The following is a 21,114-nucleotide window of genomic DNA, read 5'->3' on the forward strand; positions in this document are numbered from 1 at the left end:
ATCACTTCACAGGCTGCCACTTAGTTTTCAGGTGAAGTATAAAGTGTTGGTTATCACCTTTAAAGCCCTACATGGTTTGGGTCCAGGCTACCTGCGGGATCGCCTTCTCCTGTACAATCCGCCCCACACACTCAGGTCCTCTGGGAAGAATCTACTTCAGTCTGCCAAAATTAGACTGACAACTATTACCCAGAGGACCTTCTCTTCTGCCACTCCCAGACTGTGGAATGGCCTGCCGGAGGAGACTCGTCAACTTAATAGTCTTTTCGAATTCAAGAAGGCTACAAAGACTGATCTCTTCTGGCAAGCCTACCCAGATAAATTTAAGATGTTTGACTATTATTTCATATTGATGATGATGATGATGATTATCCTGCCTTTTTTCCTCTAAGGAACCCAAAGAGGTGTACGTAATCCTCCTCTCCGCTCCATTTTAGCCTCACAACAACAACCCTGTTATGTAGGTTGGGCTGAGAGTCTGTGACTGGCCCAAAGTCACCCAGTGGGTTTCCATGGCTGGGTGAGGACTAGAACCCAGATCTCCCGACTCCCAGTCCAACACTTTAGCCACTACACTGCAATACACAAAATCAGTTTTATGTATTTTATGGTATTTGTATCTAATGTTGTTCCCCGCCTCGATCCAGAGAAATAATAATAATAATAATAATAATAATAATAATAATAATAATAAAAGTCTTGCTTGTAAGTTCCTGGTCAACAGCTGGTTGGCCACTGTGTGAACAGAACTCTGGACTAGATGGACCCTGGGTCTGAATACAGCATGATTCTTCTTAAGTTCTTTCTCACTGCCACGTGCAGAGCGCAAATGTTGCCTCTGAGGGCGGGACTCCCCTGCTGGTTCCTTCCCCACATACCTTGTGCAATGAACTGTTTCTCAAACTTCTGCAGAAACTCCAAGTACAGAAGGTCATCTGCTGACAGGGCTTCCTCCCCCACCACAGCCTTCATGGCTTGGACGTCCTTGCCAATGGCGTAGCAGGCATACTTGAACACAGAAACACGGGAAGTGAATGACTCATAACCCTGCCCACGAGAAACAGCCTCTCTGCACTGGAGTTCAACTAGGGATGGACGGGCCTGCCAATTTTGGCTTCTCTTCGTTGCTTCTTTTTCCAATCTTACGTTGCGTTTGTCTTGAACTTTGAGAATTTCTCCAGTCTTAAGTTTGGTTTGTCCCAAACTCTGAGAATTTATTTTTAAGTTTGCATTAAAAAATCATAATCGTTTTGGGGCACATTTCTTCTAATACATGTGTTTTTGTATGAATTTTGCCTAAAATACACATTTTTTGCAAGCAGTTTATCTATCCATCTTTATATGCATTGTTTGCTTGGAAAACGGTATGATTCAAAGCACGGAGTGGAAAGAGTTAAGCACCCCCTGGGCCCCTTTGCTTCTCTGCTTCAAATTCCTTTCATTACAAAACAAAACAAGCCCGCAGTGGTGCTGGGGTCCTGGGACAAGCATTTGTGTGTAATGTGTAGGTTGCTGCTCTGATAGTGTCTGTGAAGTGCTTTGAATAAGTAAGGAATATGGTAGATATATGCTATGTAAGCCTATGCGGCAGGGTCTTGCTATTTATTGTTTTACTCTGTACAGCACCATGTACATTGATGGTGCTATATAAATAAATAATAATAATAATAATGGCCATGCATAAAAAGGTAATTGTCATTGTCTATACATCCTGAGTTCCACTTCCCTCTGGCCTCACTGTTGACAATTCCCCTGCCCACCACCACTGGAAACATGTATATTAGGGCTGTGCATGGACCCCCTGATCCTCTTCGTAGCCCGATCCGGAACTTCCGGATCAGGCCCGATCCTCTTCGGGCCGATCTGCCCGTCCCTCACTCCGCTCTGCGGAGCGAGATCCGGCTCCACCGCCATCACTGCATGGCCGGTGCCAGCGCCGCCAGGTAAGCCAACCCCCCCACCCCCTTACCTGTGTCCGTTGTCGCAGGCTTCAATTGAGGCCCCGGCTTGAAGCTGGAAGAGACCTCGGCCTTCACTTCCAGCTTCAACTGAGGCCTCAATTGAAGCCCGCGACGGACCGCGACAGACGCAGGTAAGCCTGCCTCCTCCCTGCCCCCTTACCTGGCTCCATTGCTGTCATCATAGGGGCTGCGACGGCAGCACCACCAGATGAGTCCCCCTCCCCCCCACTTACCTGCGTCCGGAGCTCCGGATCGAGGCGATCCTCTTCGCCTCAATCTGCAGCCCCCCTGACTTGCTTCTTCTCCGCCTTTTCCGGAGGCGAATCAGGCCGCCTCGCTATCACTTCTACGCTCCGAAGTGAAGCGGAGCACAGCCCTAATGTATATATGCATTTGTAACTCAGTCAGGTTAACACTTCATGGATCTGCTGATGTGGACTCTAGTCAATGAAAGCTTTTGCCTTAATCAATGTGTTAGTCTTTAAGGTGCCACAACTCTCTTCTGCTGCAACAGACGAGCACGGCAAGCCTCTGGAAATCGTTATTACTTAGCTAACTTAGGTGAGAAAGATAGAAGGAATGCAAAAACACTTCCTGGTAGATTGACTTTGACTTGGCTCATCATTTGGGGCGCTGTATGACACGATGGGAACTTAACAGTCTATAAATAAATTTTAACTTGGTGTTTTAAATTTGTAATTTTGCATTGCTGCTGTTTTTATCTGGTTGAGCTTTTATATTGTATTTTATATTATGGTTTTATACTGTTGTTTTATACTTTGAATGTTTTTAATTTTTGTGAACCGCCCAGAGAGCTCCGGATATTGGGCGGTATAGAAATGCAATAAATAAATAAATAAATAAATACATCTGTCTAAGTTTTGTGCGGTTTCACGAGGTCTGAGTTTTGGTAGCTGCTTTTAGGGTAAGGGGTGATGTGCTCACCCCAAAAGTTAAACCCATGTGTGTGGGTTGGGGGGGATAGCTTTTCGTACAGCATGACTTCTCCCCACCTCTTAACAACATGTATTGTTGCTCACAGTACTGTGGGGGTGGACAATTTTATCCTTTATCCAAAAGGCCACAGAAAGGGGGGGAGGGGGGGCTTTCCACAGAAGGTCAAACATACTGACCAGTTGGTTGGAAACATCTCCGTGGTCCTTCCTGGTCATGCCTTCTCCAATAGCCGACTTCATCAGACGGGAGAGAGATGGGAGGACGTTTATGGGAGGATAGATCTGTAGCCCAAGGGAAGGATAGGAACACAGAACAATTAGTATGCCTAGTTTTGGAAATGCAGGTGAGTGTGTGTATTATGTGTGTATTATGGAACTCACTTCCAAAAGATGTAGTGATGGCCACCCATTTGGACGGCTTTAAAAGGAGTTGGGTAAATTCCTGGAGGCAAAGGCTATCAACGGCTACTAGCCCTGATGGTTGTGTGCTATCTCCAGTAACTGAGGCAGTAAGCCTGTGTGCACCAGTTGCTGGAGAACATGAGCGGGAGGGTGCTGTTGCACCACATCCTGCCTTGTGCATCCCCGGCCGATAGCTGGTTGGCAACTGTGTGAACTAGATGGACCCTTGGTCTGATCCAGTATCAGAGCTCTTCTTTACTAGGGCTGTGCACAGACCCCTCGCTCCACCCCGCACTCAATCCGCAAATTGCGGATCGGGCCTGCTCTGCCTTAATCCGCCTAGGGTCCGCTCTGCTCCGCTGTGGAGCTCCGGCTCCGAATTGGAGCTCCGCAGTGGCGGGGGGCGGCACTAGGTAAGGTCCCCCTCCCTCCTCCCCCTTACCTGCTTGCAGCCCGGCATGCCGCCAGCTTCACTAGAGGAACTGTAGGCCCCGCTTGCCTTTAGGGAAGCTGGCGACGGGCCGCAATGGACGCAGGTAAGACCCCCCCTCCCTCTTGCCCCCTTACCTGGTTCTGCTGCTGACGCTGCATGGGCGGCAGCGGCAGGGCCAAGTAAACCCCCCTTACCTTTTTTGCGGAGCTCCGGATCGAGGCGAAGGATCCGCCTTCACCTCAATCCGCTCCGCGACGCTCCGCTGCTTCCCCGATCCTCTTCGCCTCCGCCTTAAGCACCCCGATCCGCTTCTGCTTCTCCGGTCCGAGGAGAAGCGGAGCACAGCCCTACTTCTTACGTTCTTATACTAGAGCTTTAAATAATGATGCTAGACCAGAAGTTATGGGGAGGGGTGTCAGGATGCTCCCATCCCTTTTCTCAGCCCTGATGCAGCCACCGGCAGGGGCAAACCCAGGAAAATCTACCTGTCGGTTGTGGAGCTGCCTGTCGACGTAAATTTGCCCTTCAGTGATGAAGCCAGTCAAGTCAGGAATGGGGTGAGTGATATCTGTAAAGGATAAAGCCGAGTGGGCGTTATTAGCTATTAGGCAGGCAGGCGCTGCAAGACGCTCCACCTCCACCTGGCGTTGTTCGGGTTCTCACTCCAGTGTGCTTGCCCTGGGCCCCCTGTGGGTGCATGAGCAGCAGGGAATGGGCTGTAGCCGAGTGGCAGAGCAAGTGCTTAGCTCACAGGGAGTCCCAGGTGCTGTCCCTGGGGCCGCGGGCATGTCCAATGACAGGATCTCAGGCAGCGAGGATGGGGAAGGCCTCTCTCCTGGGGACCTTGAGGAGCTGCTCTGGGTCAGAGCAGGCAATGCTGGGATCAAAGGTAAGATACAATTTCCATCCTCCTCCCAGACCCTCTCCCTTTTTCTGAAGGATTCTTAAGGAGGGGGAAAGGGGAAAGGGGCAGGACATTTATACCAGGATATTTCAGCTTACAGCTCTTACAGTCAGTAACTCAGCCTTTAAAGAGGCATTCCAACGTTGCAGAATGGGGCAAACCCTGCAGAAAAGCTGGGATACCACCCAATGATCAGCGGTCAGGGGGTGGGAAGTGGGGCAGGAGGCAGGGCCACCTGGAGAAGCTTGGAGGTCTGGACTGGGACCCCAGGAGGGCTGGGTTTGGCCCCCAGGCCTGAGCTTCTGCACTCCTGACGTAGAGGAAGATATCTGGGGCCACTGCCTGTCCCAGACCTCCCAACTCCATGACAAAGTCCTCCTCCCCTTTGCCATTTCTGTGGTGAGCTGGTCCAGCTTTAGCACCACTATTTATTTATTTATTTTTATTTAGTAGATTAATATCCTGCCTTTCAGTCAAAGGATCCCCATAATCAATGCTGGCAATAGCACACAAGCACACGCACAACAATCCCAAATCCACAGGACCCAAGAGCTCTGAGTCTCCCGGCCGATGCTTCTTCCCTTTGCATCTGCAGCATGAAGGCAACCAGCTGTTGGAGCAGGGGGCTATCCCTCGTAGGGCTGTGCACCACCTCAGGCTGAATCCCCAAAACCAAGGTGAGGTGAGCTAATTCGGCCCGCCTCGGTTCCGAGTTGGTTCCGGGTCAGCCCGAGGTGCCCCGAAGGTAATGAAGCTTCGGGCCACCTCGGAGTGGCGCTGGGCCCTCCCTCCCACCGTCCCGGGAAAGCCAGCGCAAGGCCGGCTGTGAGTCCACTGGACTCACTGCCCCCTCCCCACTCACCTGCTGCGCAGCATTGCCTCCACCATCGCTGCTTGCCGCCATGGTGGCCATAGAGGCACTAAACAGAGCCCCTGTGATATCCTGAAATCGCAGAGCCTGGTTCTCAGGCATGGCGCGTTTCCTGGTTGTGGCGGGCAATGAATCGTCATCAACAGTGGTGGCGATGCAGCGGGTGGCAACAATGCGGTGGTGGCAGTGGCCATGCGGCGAGCGGCAGCAGGTGAGCGGGGAGAACCAGGAGAGGGAGGTGAGGCCAATGGACTCACGGCCAGCCTTGCTACCGGCTTTCCTGGGTGCCGGCTGTGCTGCCAGCACCCATGGACTCGCAAAGCCAAGTTGCCTCAGGAGGACTGCAGCATGGAGGTGAGGCAGGCAACCTTCAAAGCACCCCGAGTCGAATCGGGGGCTTTGAAATTGGGGGGCTTTGAAATGGCAGTGAGGGTGCACAGCCCTCATTTCTAGCAGCGTGGAAGTGAACTGCCTGCAGCCGCTCCTTCACTGGCCAATGGATGGGGCCAGGTTGGTTTCTCCCTTGGCTTGATGGGTCTTTCGAGAAGGCAGAGGGTGCCACGTCCCAGTGACCCCTTCATCTCCTGGCTGATGTCAGAGGCCAGAATGTGCTTCCCTTCACCTCTCTGGTCCCAAATCCTTCTAAAGCGCTGCCAGCCAGCCGGCCAGCCGGCCAACCTGCCTTGTCCCTGGAGAAATACCCACATATTTCTATCAAGAGTAGAAACCTACTCTTGATAGGCTATCTCTGTCTAACTACCGACCTGTCTCTTTGTTGCCGTTTGTTTCAAAGATCCTGGAGGGGGCGGTCTACTCTCGCTGTCTTGACTTTCTTTCTAGTAACTCTGCTTTGGATCCATTTCAATCTGGATTCCGTCCTCTGCATTCCACCGAAACAGCCCTTACTAAGATCACCAATGATCTCCTTACTGCCAAGTCTAAAGGCCATTATTCCGTTCTTATTCTCCTTGATCTAACTGCAGCCTTTGACATGGTTGATCATGATCTTCTTTTAGATTCCCTTCATGACCTTGGATTTTGTGGCTCTGTCTATAACTGGTTTGCCTCCTATCTAGCGGGTCGCTCTTTCAGCGTGTTGACTAATGGCAGCTCGTCTTCCTCCTTTCCCCTTTCAGTAGGGGTTCCGCAAGGCTCGGTGCTTGGCCCCTTGTTGTTTTCCTTATACATGTTGCCCTTGGGCAAGCTTATTCAATCTCATGGCCTCCAATATCATCTGTACGCCGATGATACACAACTATATCTGTCATCTCCGGAACTTTCTCCTGATGTTCACGATCGTATCTCGGCATGTCTTTCAGATATCTCAGCTTGGCTGCTTCATCGTCATTTGAAACTCAATATGGCAAAGACTGAATTGCTCGTTTTTCCTCCTAAACCTTCTCCTCATCTCTCATTCTCTCTTACTGTCAATGATGTTACGCTTACTCCGGTCAAGGAAGCTCGTAGCCTTGGCTTTATCTTCGACTCCTCGCTCTCCTTTATTCCTCATATTGAGGCAGTAGCTAAATCTTGTCGATTTTTCCTGTATAATATTGCCAGAATTCGATCATTTTTGTCTGTCTCTTCTGCCAAGACGCTTGTTCATGCGCTGGTTATTTCACGGTTGGACTACTGCAACCTTCTTCTCTCTGGCCTTCCTTCTTCTCACATCAGTCCGTTGGTTTCTGTTCACCACTCTGCCGCAAAGATCATCTTCTTAGCTCGCCGCTCCGACCATGTTACTCCGCTTCTGAAATCTCTTCATTGGCTTCCAATTCACTTCAGAATCCAATATAAACTTCTCCTGTTAACCTTCAAAGCTTTTCACTGTCTAGCTCCTTCCTATCTCTCCTCTCTCATCTCACACTATTGCCCCGCTCGTGCTCTTCGCTCCTCTGATGCCATGCTTCTCGCCTGCCCAAGGGCCTCTACTTCCCTTGCTCGGCTTCGTCCATTTTCGTCTGCTGCCCCTTACGCCTGGAACGCTCTTCTAGAACATTTGAGAACTACAAGTTCAACCGCAGCTTTTAAAGCTCAACTAAAAACTTTTCTTTTTCCTAAAGCTTTTAAAACTTGATGTTGTGCAGACTTCTACTGTTACTTTCTACTGTTAGTTTTTCCCTACCCTGTGCCTGCTTACCCTTCCCTGTACCTGTTGGCATTCTCTTCCCCTCCTTATTGTTTTACTATGATTTTGTTAGATTGTAAGCCTATGCGGCAGGGTCTTGCTATTTACTGCTTTACTCTGTACAGCACCATGTACATTGATGGTGCTATATAAATAAATAATAATAATAATAATAATAATAATAATAATAATAATAATAATATTTCATCCCACGCCAAGTTTCAACCCTGATGACTGATACATCTAGGGAACTAGGAGAACGTGCGGAATGCCAAATAAGGAACCAAAATTTGCTTTCAGTGGCCTAGTTCCCATTTCTTACTGCCACAATATCCCACTGAAAGAGAGGCAGTTTAACTTCCCTTTAAAAAGCAAGGCTCGAATTGGCCTTGAAGCTGAACCCCGCTGGGTTTCTCTGTCATAGCAAGAAAGATGGCCTTCTGGTAGCCCAAAGAAAGTCAGTGGGTAGATGTATAAGGCCAGAACCCTCTGCGTGGAAGAGCTGGGACAAGTAAAGCACGGGAGGGGATGATTTAAAGCACGGGAGGGCAACCGTTTTGGCCCCCAGGGATGCATTCGGTGTGGGGTGCTGGGTGGGGGCCATTCGCGTGCATGCAAGTATATGCACATGTGCATAGACACATACAGAGCTTTATCACACCAGCGTTATACTGTACAATCACTGCGAATCGTATGCAAAGGCCTCCAAAGTTTTCCAGCTTATACTCTGCTTTGACTGTGAAGTACTCCCAGGCATCCTGCTTTAATTGTGCTATAAAGCCAAAAGAATCGACCTATTTTGCTACTAGTTTTCGAGCGAATCATTTGTTGTTTTCCAAGCGGCCACTGGGGGCGCAGGAGCAGGATTTGATACGTTTAAAGAAAAATTAAACAAATGCCTACATCTGCGTAAGTTTTAAAGATAAAGACATCAAAATTGGCACAGTAATAGATATTAAGGAGGGCTTTAAGCATACCAAATTTGAAACAGATTGGGTCATCTGTTGATTTTTTACATGATTTTTTACATTTCTCCCCTTAAATCCATTTCCTGATATGCAAAGGATCTTAGGAGTGCTGCGGCCCGGGGTGTGATTTAGCTAACAATAACATCAACGGCGACAGCTTAGTGCTGTAGGGGATAATTCATGGGAAACAGGTACGTTTCCCTTGAATTATCACACACATGTCGATGCACGTGTTAACATCAAGGAAACAGCGACCCTGGTTGCATTGAGATCACTGCAGGGGGAGGTGGGTTAAGCTCACCCCGAGCCCTACCAGACTGCAGTTGGGATCCCTGTCTCAGTGCAGCTAATACCAGTGCCAGAATGGTGGCATTTTCTGGTGGAAACTTGGGAAAAATGGGTGGGGGGCTTGCAGGCTGCACACAGAGCAGCCATGGGCTGCCCATCCCTGATTTATAGTGTGGCACAGGTGGGTGGGTGCCACAGGAAGAGAAGAACCCCACCCCCTCATCTCTGCTTCCCCGGCCCCCTCCAGAGCTGCACGGCCCCAGCTGTTTTTCTGCTGGTGGGGATGCAAGATGTTCTGACTCTATACTGTTAGCTTTACCCTACCTGGTGCCTGTTTACCCTACCCGGTGCCTGTTTGCATTCTCTTTCCCTCCTTATTGTTTACTACAACTTTATTAGATTGTAAGCCTATGCGGCAGGGTCTTGCTATTTACTGTGTAATCTGTACAGCACCATGTACATTGATGGTGCTATATAAATAAATAAATAAATAAATAAATAAATAAATAATAATAATAATAATAATAATAATAATAATAATAAGAAGAAGAAGAAGAAGAAGAAGAAGAAGAAGAAGAAGAAGACTGGAAGTTACACCACTGGGAGAAAAACAACTGGGAAGAAATGTTTTTTTGGTGGGGGAGGAAAGCACAGGTTGGGAAAAGGTTCATTTCCCCACTACTGCTCACTTGTGTTGTACTCTAAATATACACACACACACACACACACACACACACACACACACACACACGTACACGTTACAGGCATTTGGCATGACCCGAGTCAGGTTACGCTGGCTTATGTATTGTCTGGCTGTCCCCTTCAGAGCACAGCATTGTCAGGTGGACCTTCCTGAGATCATCCAGCTGGAGATGAGGATGGAGGGAGAAAGGAAGTGGTTGAGCTTCAGGGAAAAGTTGGGTTTCAAAGGAGAAGTTGAAGGGAGAGAGAGAGAGAGAGAGAGAGAGATGGTACCACGTAGATCAGTCTTTCCCTATGTGGTGCTCTCCAGATAAGTTGGACTACAATTCCTATCATTCCCAGACGGCTTGGCCAATGGCTGGAAGGGAGTTATTTTTGGCACAAGGAGGAGGACAGGAATATTTGAGGAAAGCAGACCCCACCCCACCCCAGCCATTGTGGGTTGGCAAGTTGAGGACATGAAGGCTGTGAACATCAGCGGCATCATTTAGGATTATTCTCCGGCTTGCCCACAAGGATCAAAACCTTTGGCTTTAGAAGGGTCCCTACAGTGCAAACAGCCCCAGATGATTTGAGCCCGTGCGCCAGGTCCCCCTGTGCAGGGAGAGGCAACGTCCTCCCAGGACAACAGCCAACCTGTCCTTTGGAGAAAATGTCTTCCTATTGCACCAACCAGGCCAAATCTGAACCAATCCCTTCCCTTGAGTCTTTCCGTAAAATGCCCCCGGCTGTAACTTAGTATTGGCCAATGCTTCACATCTCATGATGCAGAGGGAGGGGCTGGTCAACACACCTCCTCCAGTGAGCTTCGTAGGCGTCCCTCTTTTTTCATCATCCAGCCTTAGAATCATAGAATCATAGAATAGCAGAGTTGGAAGTGGCCTACAAGGCCATCGAGTCCAACCCCCTGCTCAATGCAGGAATCCACCCTAAAGCATCCCTGACAGAGGGTTGTCCAGCTGCCTCTTGAAGGCCTCTAGTGTGGGAGAGCACACAACCTCACCAGGCAACTGATTCCATTGTCGTACTGCTCTAACAGTCAGGAAGGTTTTCCTGATGTCCAGCTGGAATCTGGCTTCCTTTAACTTGAGCCCGTTATTCCGTGTCCTGCACTCTGGGAGGATCGAGAAGAGATCCTGGCCCCCCCTTCTCTCCCTGGTACAGTTGTCCCATGCACCAAAGTAGATTTAAACCACCGCTCCTAAAAAAGTGGGCGTTCAGCCCTGGCATTCAGCGGTCTCTTTCCCAGTCCTTCCTCACCATCATTGGGCATAGTCAGGATGGGGATCTGGGTGATGGAGCCATTCCTGCCCTCCACACGTCCAGCACGCTCATAGATGGTAGCCAGATCAGTATACATGTAGCCAGGGAACCCTCTCCGTCCGGGCACCTCCTCTCTGGCTGCTGAGACCTGGCACAAGAAAGAAGAGTTATGAATCAGTTCTCCTTCTCCTCGCATCTCGCTGGGGGCTCACCTCTTGGTGAACCCCCAGAAAGTGGCACCTCTTGGCCTGCCCATAAGAACATCAGAAGAGCCCTCCAGATCAGGCCAAGGGTCCATCTAGTCTAGCACTCTGTTTACACAGGGGCCAACCAGCTGTTGACCAGGGCCCACAAAGCAGGACATGGTGCAACAGCGCCCTCCCACCCATGTTCCCCAGCAACTGGGGCACATAGGCTTAGTGCCCACTCCACAAGCTCGGCATTGTTCCACTGACCTCACGCAAGGCTTCCGCGTATGAGCTCATGTCTGTCAAGATCACAAGGACGTGTTTCTCACACTGGTAGGCCAGGAACTCAGCCGTGGTCAGGGCCAGGCGGGGCGTAATGATGCGCTCAATCCTGGAGGAGCAAGAAGGATGTCAGTGAGGGGGGTGGGTGGGCATGCTGGCCACCTAATACCCCCTGCCAGTGGTTTGAACTCCCAGTTCCTCCCACACTTGCAAGCCAACTTCAAGCAGGGAACTCCCAAGGAGCATTTAGGAAACCTTCAAATTCCATAAGTCCCTGGAGGTGGGCCATCTTCATAGAATCATAGAATAGCAGAGTTGGAAGGGGCCTACAAGGCCATCGAGTCCAACCCCCTGCTCAATGCAGGAATCCACCCTTAAAGCTTCCCTGACAGATGGTTGTCCAGCTGCCTCTTGAATGACTCCAGTGTGGGAGAGCCCACAACCTCCCTAGGTAACTGGTTCCATTGTCGTACTGCTCTAACAGTCAGGAAGTGTTTCCTGATGTCCAGCTGGAATCTGGCTTCCTTTAACTTGAGCCTGTTCTTCCGTGTCCTGCACTCTGGGAGGATCGAGAAGAGATCCTGGCCCTCCTCTGTGTGACCACCTTTCAAGTATTTGAAGAGTGCTATCATGTCTCCCCTCAATCTCCTCTTCTCCAGGCTAAACATGCCCAGTTCTTTCAGTCTCTCCTCATAGGGCTTTGTTTCCAGACCCCTGATCATCCTGGTTGCCCTCCTCTGCACACGCTCCAGCTTGTCTGCGTCCTTCTTGAATTGTGGTGCCCAGAACTGGACACAATACTCCAGGTGAGGCCTAACCGGGGCTGAATAGAGAGGAACCAGTACCTCACGCGATTTGGAAGCTATACGTCTATTAATGCAGCCCAAAATAGCATTGGCCTTTCTTGCAGCCATATCGCACTGTTGGCTCCTATTCAGCTTGCGATCTACAACAATTCCAAGATCCTTCTCGTTTGTAGTATTGCTGAGCCATATATCCCCCATCTTGTAACTGTGCATTTGGTTTCTATTTCCTAAATGTAGAACTTAGCATTTATCCCTATTAAATTTCATCCTGTTTTTTTCATAGCTGCACCACCCCAACACAGAGGATTTGCCACTGCCAATCTGAAGTTCACTAAGATGATCTACCCATGACCAAGGGGATATAGTCCCCCGCCTTAATTCCAGACCATTAATCTCCCACCTACTGGAAAATATCAGATCCAGAGCATGACCAGAGTATGAGTTGGACCAATGAAATTTTGTTATGGAAGCCATGAATCCTAAACCTGTCATCCAAGGTGGCTCCAACATGGCTATTGAAATCCCCCAAATATTCAGCTTGGGATTTTCCAACACCACACTTGAGACCACCTCAGGCCACATGGGCAGGGAGAGTGATGGGCAGCAAGGGTGATCAGAATACCATTGCAATCCCTGATCTGGTTCTTTGACCCGACTCTAGGTACAAACTCTCCCTCCCTGAATCTGCAGCCTATGTTGATGCTGAACGATGTACCCTGGCAGACAGAGCTGGGTAAGATCCACTCAGTAATGGTCTTCTAAAAACTGGGCACCTCCCTAGAGTATTTGGAGTGAGATACCCATCACAGCCTGGAGATGGTGTCCTCCTCCAGCTGAAGAAAGGCAGAGAGCTGTCCTACACGAAGCTGTTAACTGTATCTACTTTCAGTTTCATTGCAGAATTGAGATCCGAGCTCTACGCAAAGAGAATTTCCTTTCTTGTTTTTTTGTGACATAACCTCTAGGTGGCGCTCTGCTATAGCAGAGTAATGGAAATACACAAGTAGGGAAATACCTTTTCTTTCACTTTTTCAGACATAATACTCCATTTCCCCTGCTCTACTCTCCCCACCCTCGGGAAAGCGCTCTTTAAAAACAGAAGTGAAACTAGAGGTTCACGTTGTTGTATAACGAACCCATAAACAACTGTTGGTAAGGAATAATGAGTGCACAATAAATGCCTCATACGGGAAATCTCAGAGGGGTGGAGGGGGGGGGAATCCCAGATTGTTGTTGTTGTTATTCAAAAGGGCGGAGCACAGACAAATCAGGAGAGAAAGAATCTGGAGTTAAGTGAAACTGAGGGGTGCAGTTGTCAGGGGCTGCTCTCTGGAGGATCTGCTGTTTGCTTCCAATGCATTCTGCTTTAATTGAGGGTGGATTAGACCAGTGACAAGAGGCCCCCCCCCCCCAGCCTGGGACTGTGAAACAGGACCAAGTGATTGCTGGGTTGTCCTTTCCGGCCACTGCAACACCTCATCCAAGGCTCACTCACGTGGGGTCGTTGGCCAGGTTCAAGAAGAGGCAGACATTCTCCATTGAGCCGTTCTCCTCGAAGTCCGACTTGAAGAAACGGGCAGTTTCCATATTCACCTGCCAGTTACAGAACAAGAAGAGGCCACTGATTTGGTAGATAAACTCATTGACAAGGAGAGGTCTATCAAGGGCTTCATAAAGCCTCACACGGCTCGGGACCACAATACCTGAGGGAACACCTCTCCCAACATGAACCTACCTGTACACTGTGCTCAACATATAAGGTCCTCCTCTGGGTGCTTATTCTGAGGGAAGTTCGGAGGATGGCAACAAAGGAGAGGGCCTTTTCAGTGGTGTCCCCCCAATTGTGGAATGATCTCCCCAACAAGGCCCACCTGACACCAACATTGCTATCTTTTCAGTGCCAGGTTAAAAATTTTCTCTTTTCTCAGGCGTTTAGCAATATGTGGTGAGCTTCGTCGATCCTGGATCTGTTTTTATAGTTGTTTGTACATATATGTTTCTGTGTATGTTGTTTCGTGGTTTTAAATTTTGTACATTGTTTTTAATTGTTTTACTCTTATGTAATCCACCCAGAGAGCTTCAGCTATGGGGTGGTATAGAAATGTAATAAATAATAATTACAATAATAGACATAATGGTCATAGACAAAAAGAAAAACACACATACCTCATTGACATAGCAATACCGAATGACAAAAATGTTGTTGAAACAGAAGGGGAAAAGAGAGAAAAATATATACCATTGCCCATGGAAGTCAAAGAACTATGGCAACAGGAAAAGGTCACAGTTATTCCGTTAGTCACATCAGTCATTGGCATCACATCAAAAAACTATACAGAAAACCTTCAGAAACTGGGCCTACCAAAATACATCCACACCAACATCCAGAAAGCAGTCATAATTAAAACATGCTCAATGGTGAGGAAATTCCAGAATCTGTAAAAGACAGCATGACTTGGCAAACCCCGTCATGTTCGTCCAGAAAAATCGCCATGAGTGAGAGATAATAGCAATAATAGTTCAATGGAATCTCTACACTCAGTGGCAGTAAACTGGGAACAAAGTCTAGGGGTTGGGACATCTCCTTCCTGTCCTGCATGTAGGGTTTCCAGGATCATCTGGCTGGTTTAAAGATCTTGGAGGGTTTTTGCTTTTTTAAAAAAAAACACCTGAAGATTTGAGAAATAAATGATACAATAAGTAAAATGGTAAGATTCTGGAGTTTTCATAGAATCATAGAACAGCAGAGTTGGAAGGGGCCTACAAGGCCATCGAGTCCAACCCCCTGCTCAACGCAGGAATCCACCCTAAAGCATCCCTGACAGATGCTTGTCCAGCTGCCTCTTGAAGGCCTCTAGTGTGGGAGAGCCCACCACCTCCCTAGGTAACTGGCTCCATTGTCGTACTGCTCTAACAGATAGGAAGTTTTTCCTGATGTCCAGCTGGAATCTGGCTTCCTTTAACTTGAGCCCGTTATTCCGATCACTCTGGGAGGATCGAGAAGAGATCCTGGCCCTCCTCTGTGTGACAACCTTTTAAGTCTTTGAAGAGTGCTATCAGGTCTCCCCTCCATCTTCTCTTCTCCAGGCTAAACATGCCCAGTTCTTTCAGTCTCTCTTCATAGGGCTTTGTTTCCAGACCCCTGATCATCCTGGTTGCCCTCCTCTGAACATGCTCCAGCTTTTCTGCGTCCTTCTTGAATTGTGGAGCCCAGAACTGGACGCAACCCTCTAGATGAGGCCTAACCAGGGTCGAATAGAGATGAACCAGTACCTCACGTGATTTGGAAGCTATCCAATTTGGAAGCTATACCAGTGATTTGGAAGCTATACCAGTACCTCACGTGATTTGGAAGCTATCACGTGATTTGTGGCAGAGAGATCCCTCCGCAACCAGGTACATTTGCTCCAAGTGCTACACATGGTCTTCTCCTGTACTCCCCCATCAATCTCTGCCCTGCCTTCCGACCCAAGAGGCACCGGCTGCCCACTGGTACAGATGTAATCCCGTGCCCAAAGAACCTAGAAAGATACAAATGATAGGAGACAGGGATAAGGGAGGAATGTGAAAGCCTGGCTGAAAAACCCACCTGCCTGTCAGTAAATGACGTGGGTAGAAGCTTGCAAAAGAAGGCAGCTGGGGGCTGCCTGCAAGGATGCACCTGTCCACTAGGGGGAGCAAGGGGCTACTGATCAGCCCACCTGGCTGCACGCCTGGAGATGCTGAGCCAGAGGATGCAGAAGGGAGAGGAGCGGTCCTTCTCCCGTTGTCATGACCCAGGAGTCCAGCAGTGACATGGACTCTGATGCTGAGGATCCAGTGGCATCCACAGGGGAAACGCCAGGTCCAAGCACCACCGCAGAGCCTGCAGAGATTCCAGAGCCCGAGCCTGCAGAGATTCCAGAGCCCGAGCCTGTAGAGGCCACGGAATCTTCAGACTCCTCTGAGCCTAGCCTAGGGTGACCATATGAAAAGGAGGACAAGGCTCCTGTATCTTTAACAGTTGTATTGAAAAGGAAATTTCAGCAGGTGTCATTTGCATATATGGGGAACCTGGGGAAATTCCCTCTTCATCACAACAGTTAAAGCTGCAGGTGCCCTGCCCTCTTTTAAATCTGGTCACTCTAGTATAGCTCCTGCAGCTTTCACTGTTGTGATGAAGAGGGAATTTCATCAGGTTCTTCATATATACAAATGACACCTGCTGAAATTCCCTTTTCTATGCAACAAAGATACAGGAGCCCTGTCCTCCTTTTCATATGGTCACCCTAGCCTAGCCTCAGTACTGGACCACCACCTTCATCTACAAGGGCCCCCCATTCCAGGGAGCTGTCACGTCAACGGCAACAACGTGCCAGGCGTGAGCTCTTGGAGAGACGGAGGAGTGCTAGGCTACAGGCCAGAGGCGTGTCCCTTTAAGACTTCCAACCTGAAAGAAAGGGTGGAGTCGGGGACCACAGCATAAAAGGCTGGAGCAACGTTACCTTGTACCCTTGCTGCTCCACTCTGTAGGCTTCTGACACCCATCAGCCCACTGCTCCTGGAGGGAGGAGGATGCCTCCTGCATTATGAGACCTGCTGCCATGCTGGCTGGCTGGCTTGCTGGACACCCCTCCAATGTATCCTTCCCAACGAGCTCTGCTTAAGGCTGGATAGTCAATGGGGCTGCTGATATAGGGTGACCATATGAAAAGGAGGACCAGGCTCCTGTATCTCTAGCAGTTGCATAGAAAAGGGAATTTCAGCAGGTGTAATTTGTATATACGGAGAACCTGATGAAATTCCATCTTCATCACCACAGTTAAAGCTGCAGGAGCTATACTAGAGTGACCAGATTTGAAAGAGGGCAGGGCACCTGCAGCTTTAACTGTTGTGATGAAGAGGAAATTTCACCAGGTTCCCCATCTATACCAATGCCACCTGCTGAAATTCCCTTTTCAATGCAACTGTTAAAGATACAGGAGCCCTGTCCTCCTTTTCATAGGTTCACCCTAGCTGATAGGGCTGATGGCTTTGGGCCTGGCATTAAAAGCCTCGGCCGTTTTCACAAGCGTCTCTAGCCAGGTAGGCCTCTAATACCCTTTCTCCCTTGGGCTTGGTGATAAGCTTCATGTGCCGTGAGAACCCTCTGTTTTCCATTCAAAGGCTGATTTCATTAAGGGGGTACAGAAATTAAAGAAGCCATGCCAAATATAGAAATGTCAATTATTTGGGGCGGGGGAGGCGAGATGTCACATATCACGTATCAAAATCCACAGTGGGGGTTTTGGGGAGGCAAATCCATTTTGTTACAGCGACATCTACTTAGATAGAGCCAACTCTGCCCTAGACCCCAGCGGAGAGCTTCTGATGGAGGGGACGGTGTCCACGAAAGCATAGGCCAGAATGAATTTGTTAATATTTAAGGTACTCCATGGCTCTGTTGGTTTGCTGGGTGGGGACCATACCGGGATGGCAGGAGCAGTCACAGGGTCCAAGGTGGGTTTTTGCTGCAGGAATTGAAAGAGCACTCACAGGTACCTTGGACTGCTGCTATCTGACAGGTATATAGCCCTTACTCATGTGTTAGGTGCTCATGATCTATATTAAATGGAAGAGGCAGGGCTGGAGGGGGAGGTCAAGGGTGGGCAATGAGTGACAGGGCTGGAGAAGGAGATACTCCCAGACAGGAAATGACCTTGAACTGATCTGGGTCACGAGAACAAGCTCTCTTCCCCCTCCCCTCCCCCTCCCCCCAACACACATTTCAGCTTGCCTCGAAGGTCTCTGGAAAGTCCAACGGCTGCTTAGGAACGCAGGAGCCAAGCTGGAAAGTGTCGTGGAAGAGCAGTTAGCACTCTGGCTGGAGAAAAACTGCTTTTTAAAAAAGGTTTAAGAATAAAAAGAGGAAACAATTGCTGAGCCTAATCTACACCCAGCAGGACATAGCAGTATGAAAGTGGTATGAAAGCGGTCTATGGGATGTGTCAATGGGCTCCAACAATTGTCAGAGCACGTCAATAGTGCTATAAACTTTCATAAACCAACCAGAGAGCTTTGACTATGGGGCGGTATATAAATGTAGATGATGATGATGATGGAGTAGTGTGGCTCCTGCCTTTTATATACCACTTTCATAGTGCAATATCCTGCTTGGTGTAGATGAGGCCCTGGTTGGTGTTCCAGACAATGAATACAAAAAACTGGGTTTGGTGACCCTTGAGATGTTGGGAAGAGGACTGGTGACCTGGGCTGGGCTGAGGGCTCCGCACCCCTGAGGTAGGTTCTGATGGCCGTGGAAAGGCAGGAGATTAAGGGAAGGTTTTACTTTGGGGAAGGAGGAAAGGGAAGCAGCTTGACAAAGAGTGTGCCCCTTTCCTGAACGACGTGTAAATGGAGAACTGACGCTGGGGGGCAGAAAGGTGGGCGAAGGAGCTCAGGTAGAGACTGACAGAGATGGGTAGCAGGGTCACAATGGAGGGAAAGCAGCAGGCGTAGCAGGATTGGGGGACAACAAAGGCCTTATTAGAGCTTTGCTGGCAGCAGGTGACCAGAGCACAGGCCAAGGTTTTGGCCTGAGCGACAGAGAGCAAATCTGGAAGTTGTTGCTGAAGTAGAGGAAGGAATGCCAGCCCAGTCGGAGCAAAAGGAAAGAAGCCAAGCTGAAGGTGGTGACCCAACCGTGAAAGTCTGTGAGAGGCGGAAGAGAACCATTATCTGCTGCAGGCACCACGAAGAAAGGCCATGAGAGGCCCAGGTGCAATTCTCTGTTTCCCGAGGTGCTTCTGGAACGATGCAGCTACTGAAACTCACCCCCATGGCGGCAAAGACGATGGCAAAGTTATCCTCGTGGTAATCCATGACATCTTTGGACTTCTTCACCAGCCCAGCCTGCCTGCAGATCTGAGCTGCGATCTGAGACGGGAGAGAAAAAGAAGAGAGGGCGTCTGTCTCTTGCGGAGGAGTCGGAACCGAGGCAGGAAGGAGCTCTATCAAGCCACCCTGGGACCAGAAGCCGTTCGATATAGGTTTGGTCCAACCAGGAAGTGGAATATGGTTCTATCTGGGGAAGAAAAATCTGTGCGCCCACTTTTCCTCACCACCTCCTCCCATGGCAGGTGGAGGTTGTTCCGATGCAACCCCAGGAAGAAGTTAGCATACATTAACATAAATGAATATGCAGGGCCATATGCAGATTATGGATGTGGTAGAGCAGAAATGAATAGGAAATAGTAATATAAATAAAATAAAAACAAGCTTCTGGTTTATATTTTTTTAATTTGGATTTCTCTATTACCATAGCACCCAGCCGGACATCCCTAATTATGAACGTTATTGGTGTGTGTGTGTGTGTGTGTTTTAAATTTTTTAAATTGTATTGTACGACAATGGAAGCAATTGCCTAGGGAGATCATGGGCTCTCCCACCCTAGAGGCCTTCAAGAGGCAGCAGGACAACCATCTGTCAGGGATGCTTTAGGGTGGATTCCTGCATGGAGCAGGGATGAAATGAATTCTTGCATTTGTGTTTTTTTTAAATGAGGGAAATCATGCTCTGGAAACACATTGGATATTTAAGCAGCCCAGGACAAAGGATGTACCAGATCTCACCAGGTGGGGGCACAGAAATAAGGAGGGAAGCCCCTTCCTGACTCCTCACCGCACCAAGGGGCTGCCTAAACGTTGTCTTTGTCCTGTGGCAACTACGAATCGGCACTGCATCAGTAGAGGCCTTCAAGAGGCAGCTGGACAACCACCTGTCAGGGATGCTTTAGGGTGGATTCCTGCATTGAGCAGGGGGTTGGACTTGATGGCCTTGTAGGCCCCTTCCAGCTCTGCTATTCTATGATTCTATGATATAAGGGAAACTGATTCTAAGATGATGGCCTTGGCATTGATCTAAAAGAGTGGAGCTGTGTGAAAGCTACCTTAGGATTTGAATTTTAAAAAGCATAACATGACCACGTCCAAAATATTGAAAAATTAAAATTCAAAGCCAGGCATTTCGCCAGATTTTGAATTTGGGCCGAAAAATTTCATCCCAGCTTTAACCGGTGGGATTGTTTCGGCCTTCCAGAAATTCTGGTCGCCCAAAGCCACGTGCCTTTGTGTCACCCTGCATCCGCATCGGTAGCCTGCCTTGAAGCTTTTATCCCTTGACCTGGCTCCCTAACGCCAAAGCTGTACGCCCACCTTGCGGTTCTAAGTACTGAAAAAGGCACTCTGCACATGGTTGGAGGTACTCACTCCTGGTTCACGGACACCAAAGCTAAATGCACCCTGACCTATAAAAGGCACAGGTCCGGAGCGTGGCCCTCCCAGGCTACTGGAGAGCCAGGGAAATGCACGGCCCGGCCTGGCCTGGCATCTCCCTCCCTTTGCTCATGCAGCGGAGCACCCAACACGCCAGGCCTTGAGTTTATCATATTCCCTTTCGTCTGTCACTCCCGATTTGTCAGCGTTCGTTTTCCAGCCGATTACGTCTCTCGGTGCATGTGTGGGTGCGCACACATGAGCCGGCCGCTGTTGTTGAGGAACAGAAACTGGTCCTCCTCCTCCCTGGCTGCACTCCCCTGCCCTGTCCCCAGGTGTGTTCGTGGTTCAGCCTTGCTATTTCAGGTTCATCAAAGGGCACGACCGAGCGGTTGCCGCCATCCAAGCTGACACAGCCTGGCATTTCAGCTGGAACGGATGTTTCCAGCACAGCCTCGGCTTCTGTTCTTGTCAGCTTTGATAGCCTCATTGCACTCAGCAACACGCAGTGGGAAGGCTTTTGGCCTGTACTCTGGGTCTTCTGCACCGACTTTTAAAGGGCAGCCGGAGCGACACGAAAAGGCATACAGAGATTCCCCAAATAAGGGGATAGCTTGAACCCGGGCCCAACCCCAGAGACTATTATGAACACCAGTGTTCAGCCCTATGGGTGTGTGTAGTTGTTTTTGTTTTAAGGCAAGAGTGCCCCTGTGAAAGCGCAGAGTATAGTT

At 49.2% G+C, this 21,114-nt stretch overlaps 1 protein-coding gene across 1 annotated transcript in view; it reads right to left on the minus strand.

Moving 5' to 3' along the window:
- ATP6V1B1 (ATPase H+ transporting V1 subunit B1) overlaps nucleotides 1-21,114 on the minus strand; it is a 77,002-nt gene that overhangs the window by 1,933 nt on the left and 53,955 nt on the right. Inside the window, exons 7-13 of the mRNA XM_063135272.1 lie at nucleotides 18,945-19,046; nucleotides 13,648-13,745; nucleotides 11,332-11,455; nucleotides 10,874-11,024; nucleotides 4,238-4,320; nucleotides 3,095-3,199; nucleotides 879-1,008 (exon numbers count right to left, since the gene is read on the minus strand). Coding sequence (XP_062991342.1) covers nucleotides 879-1,008; nucleotides 3,095-3,199; nucleotides 4,238-4,320; nucleotides 10,874-11,024; nucleotides 11,332-11,455; nucleotides 13,648-13,745; nucleotides 18,945-19,046 — 793 coding nt within the window. The remainder of the gene's footprint in view (nucleotides 1-878; nucleotides 1,009-3,094; nucleotides 3,200-4,237; nucleotides 4,321-10,873; nucleotides 11,025-11,331; nucleotides 11,456-13,647; nucleotides 13,746-18,944; nucleotides 19,047-21,114) is intronic.

This window comes from Elgaria multicarinata, chromosome 10 (assembly GCF_023053635.1).
Source record: "Elgaria multicarinata webbii isolate HBS135686 ecotype San Diego chromosome 10, rElgMul1.1.pri, whole genome shotgun sequence".
NCBI lineage: Eukaryota > Metazoa > Chordata > Lepidosauria > Squamata > Anguidae > Elgaria > Elgaria multicarinata.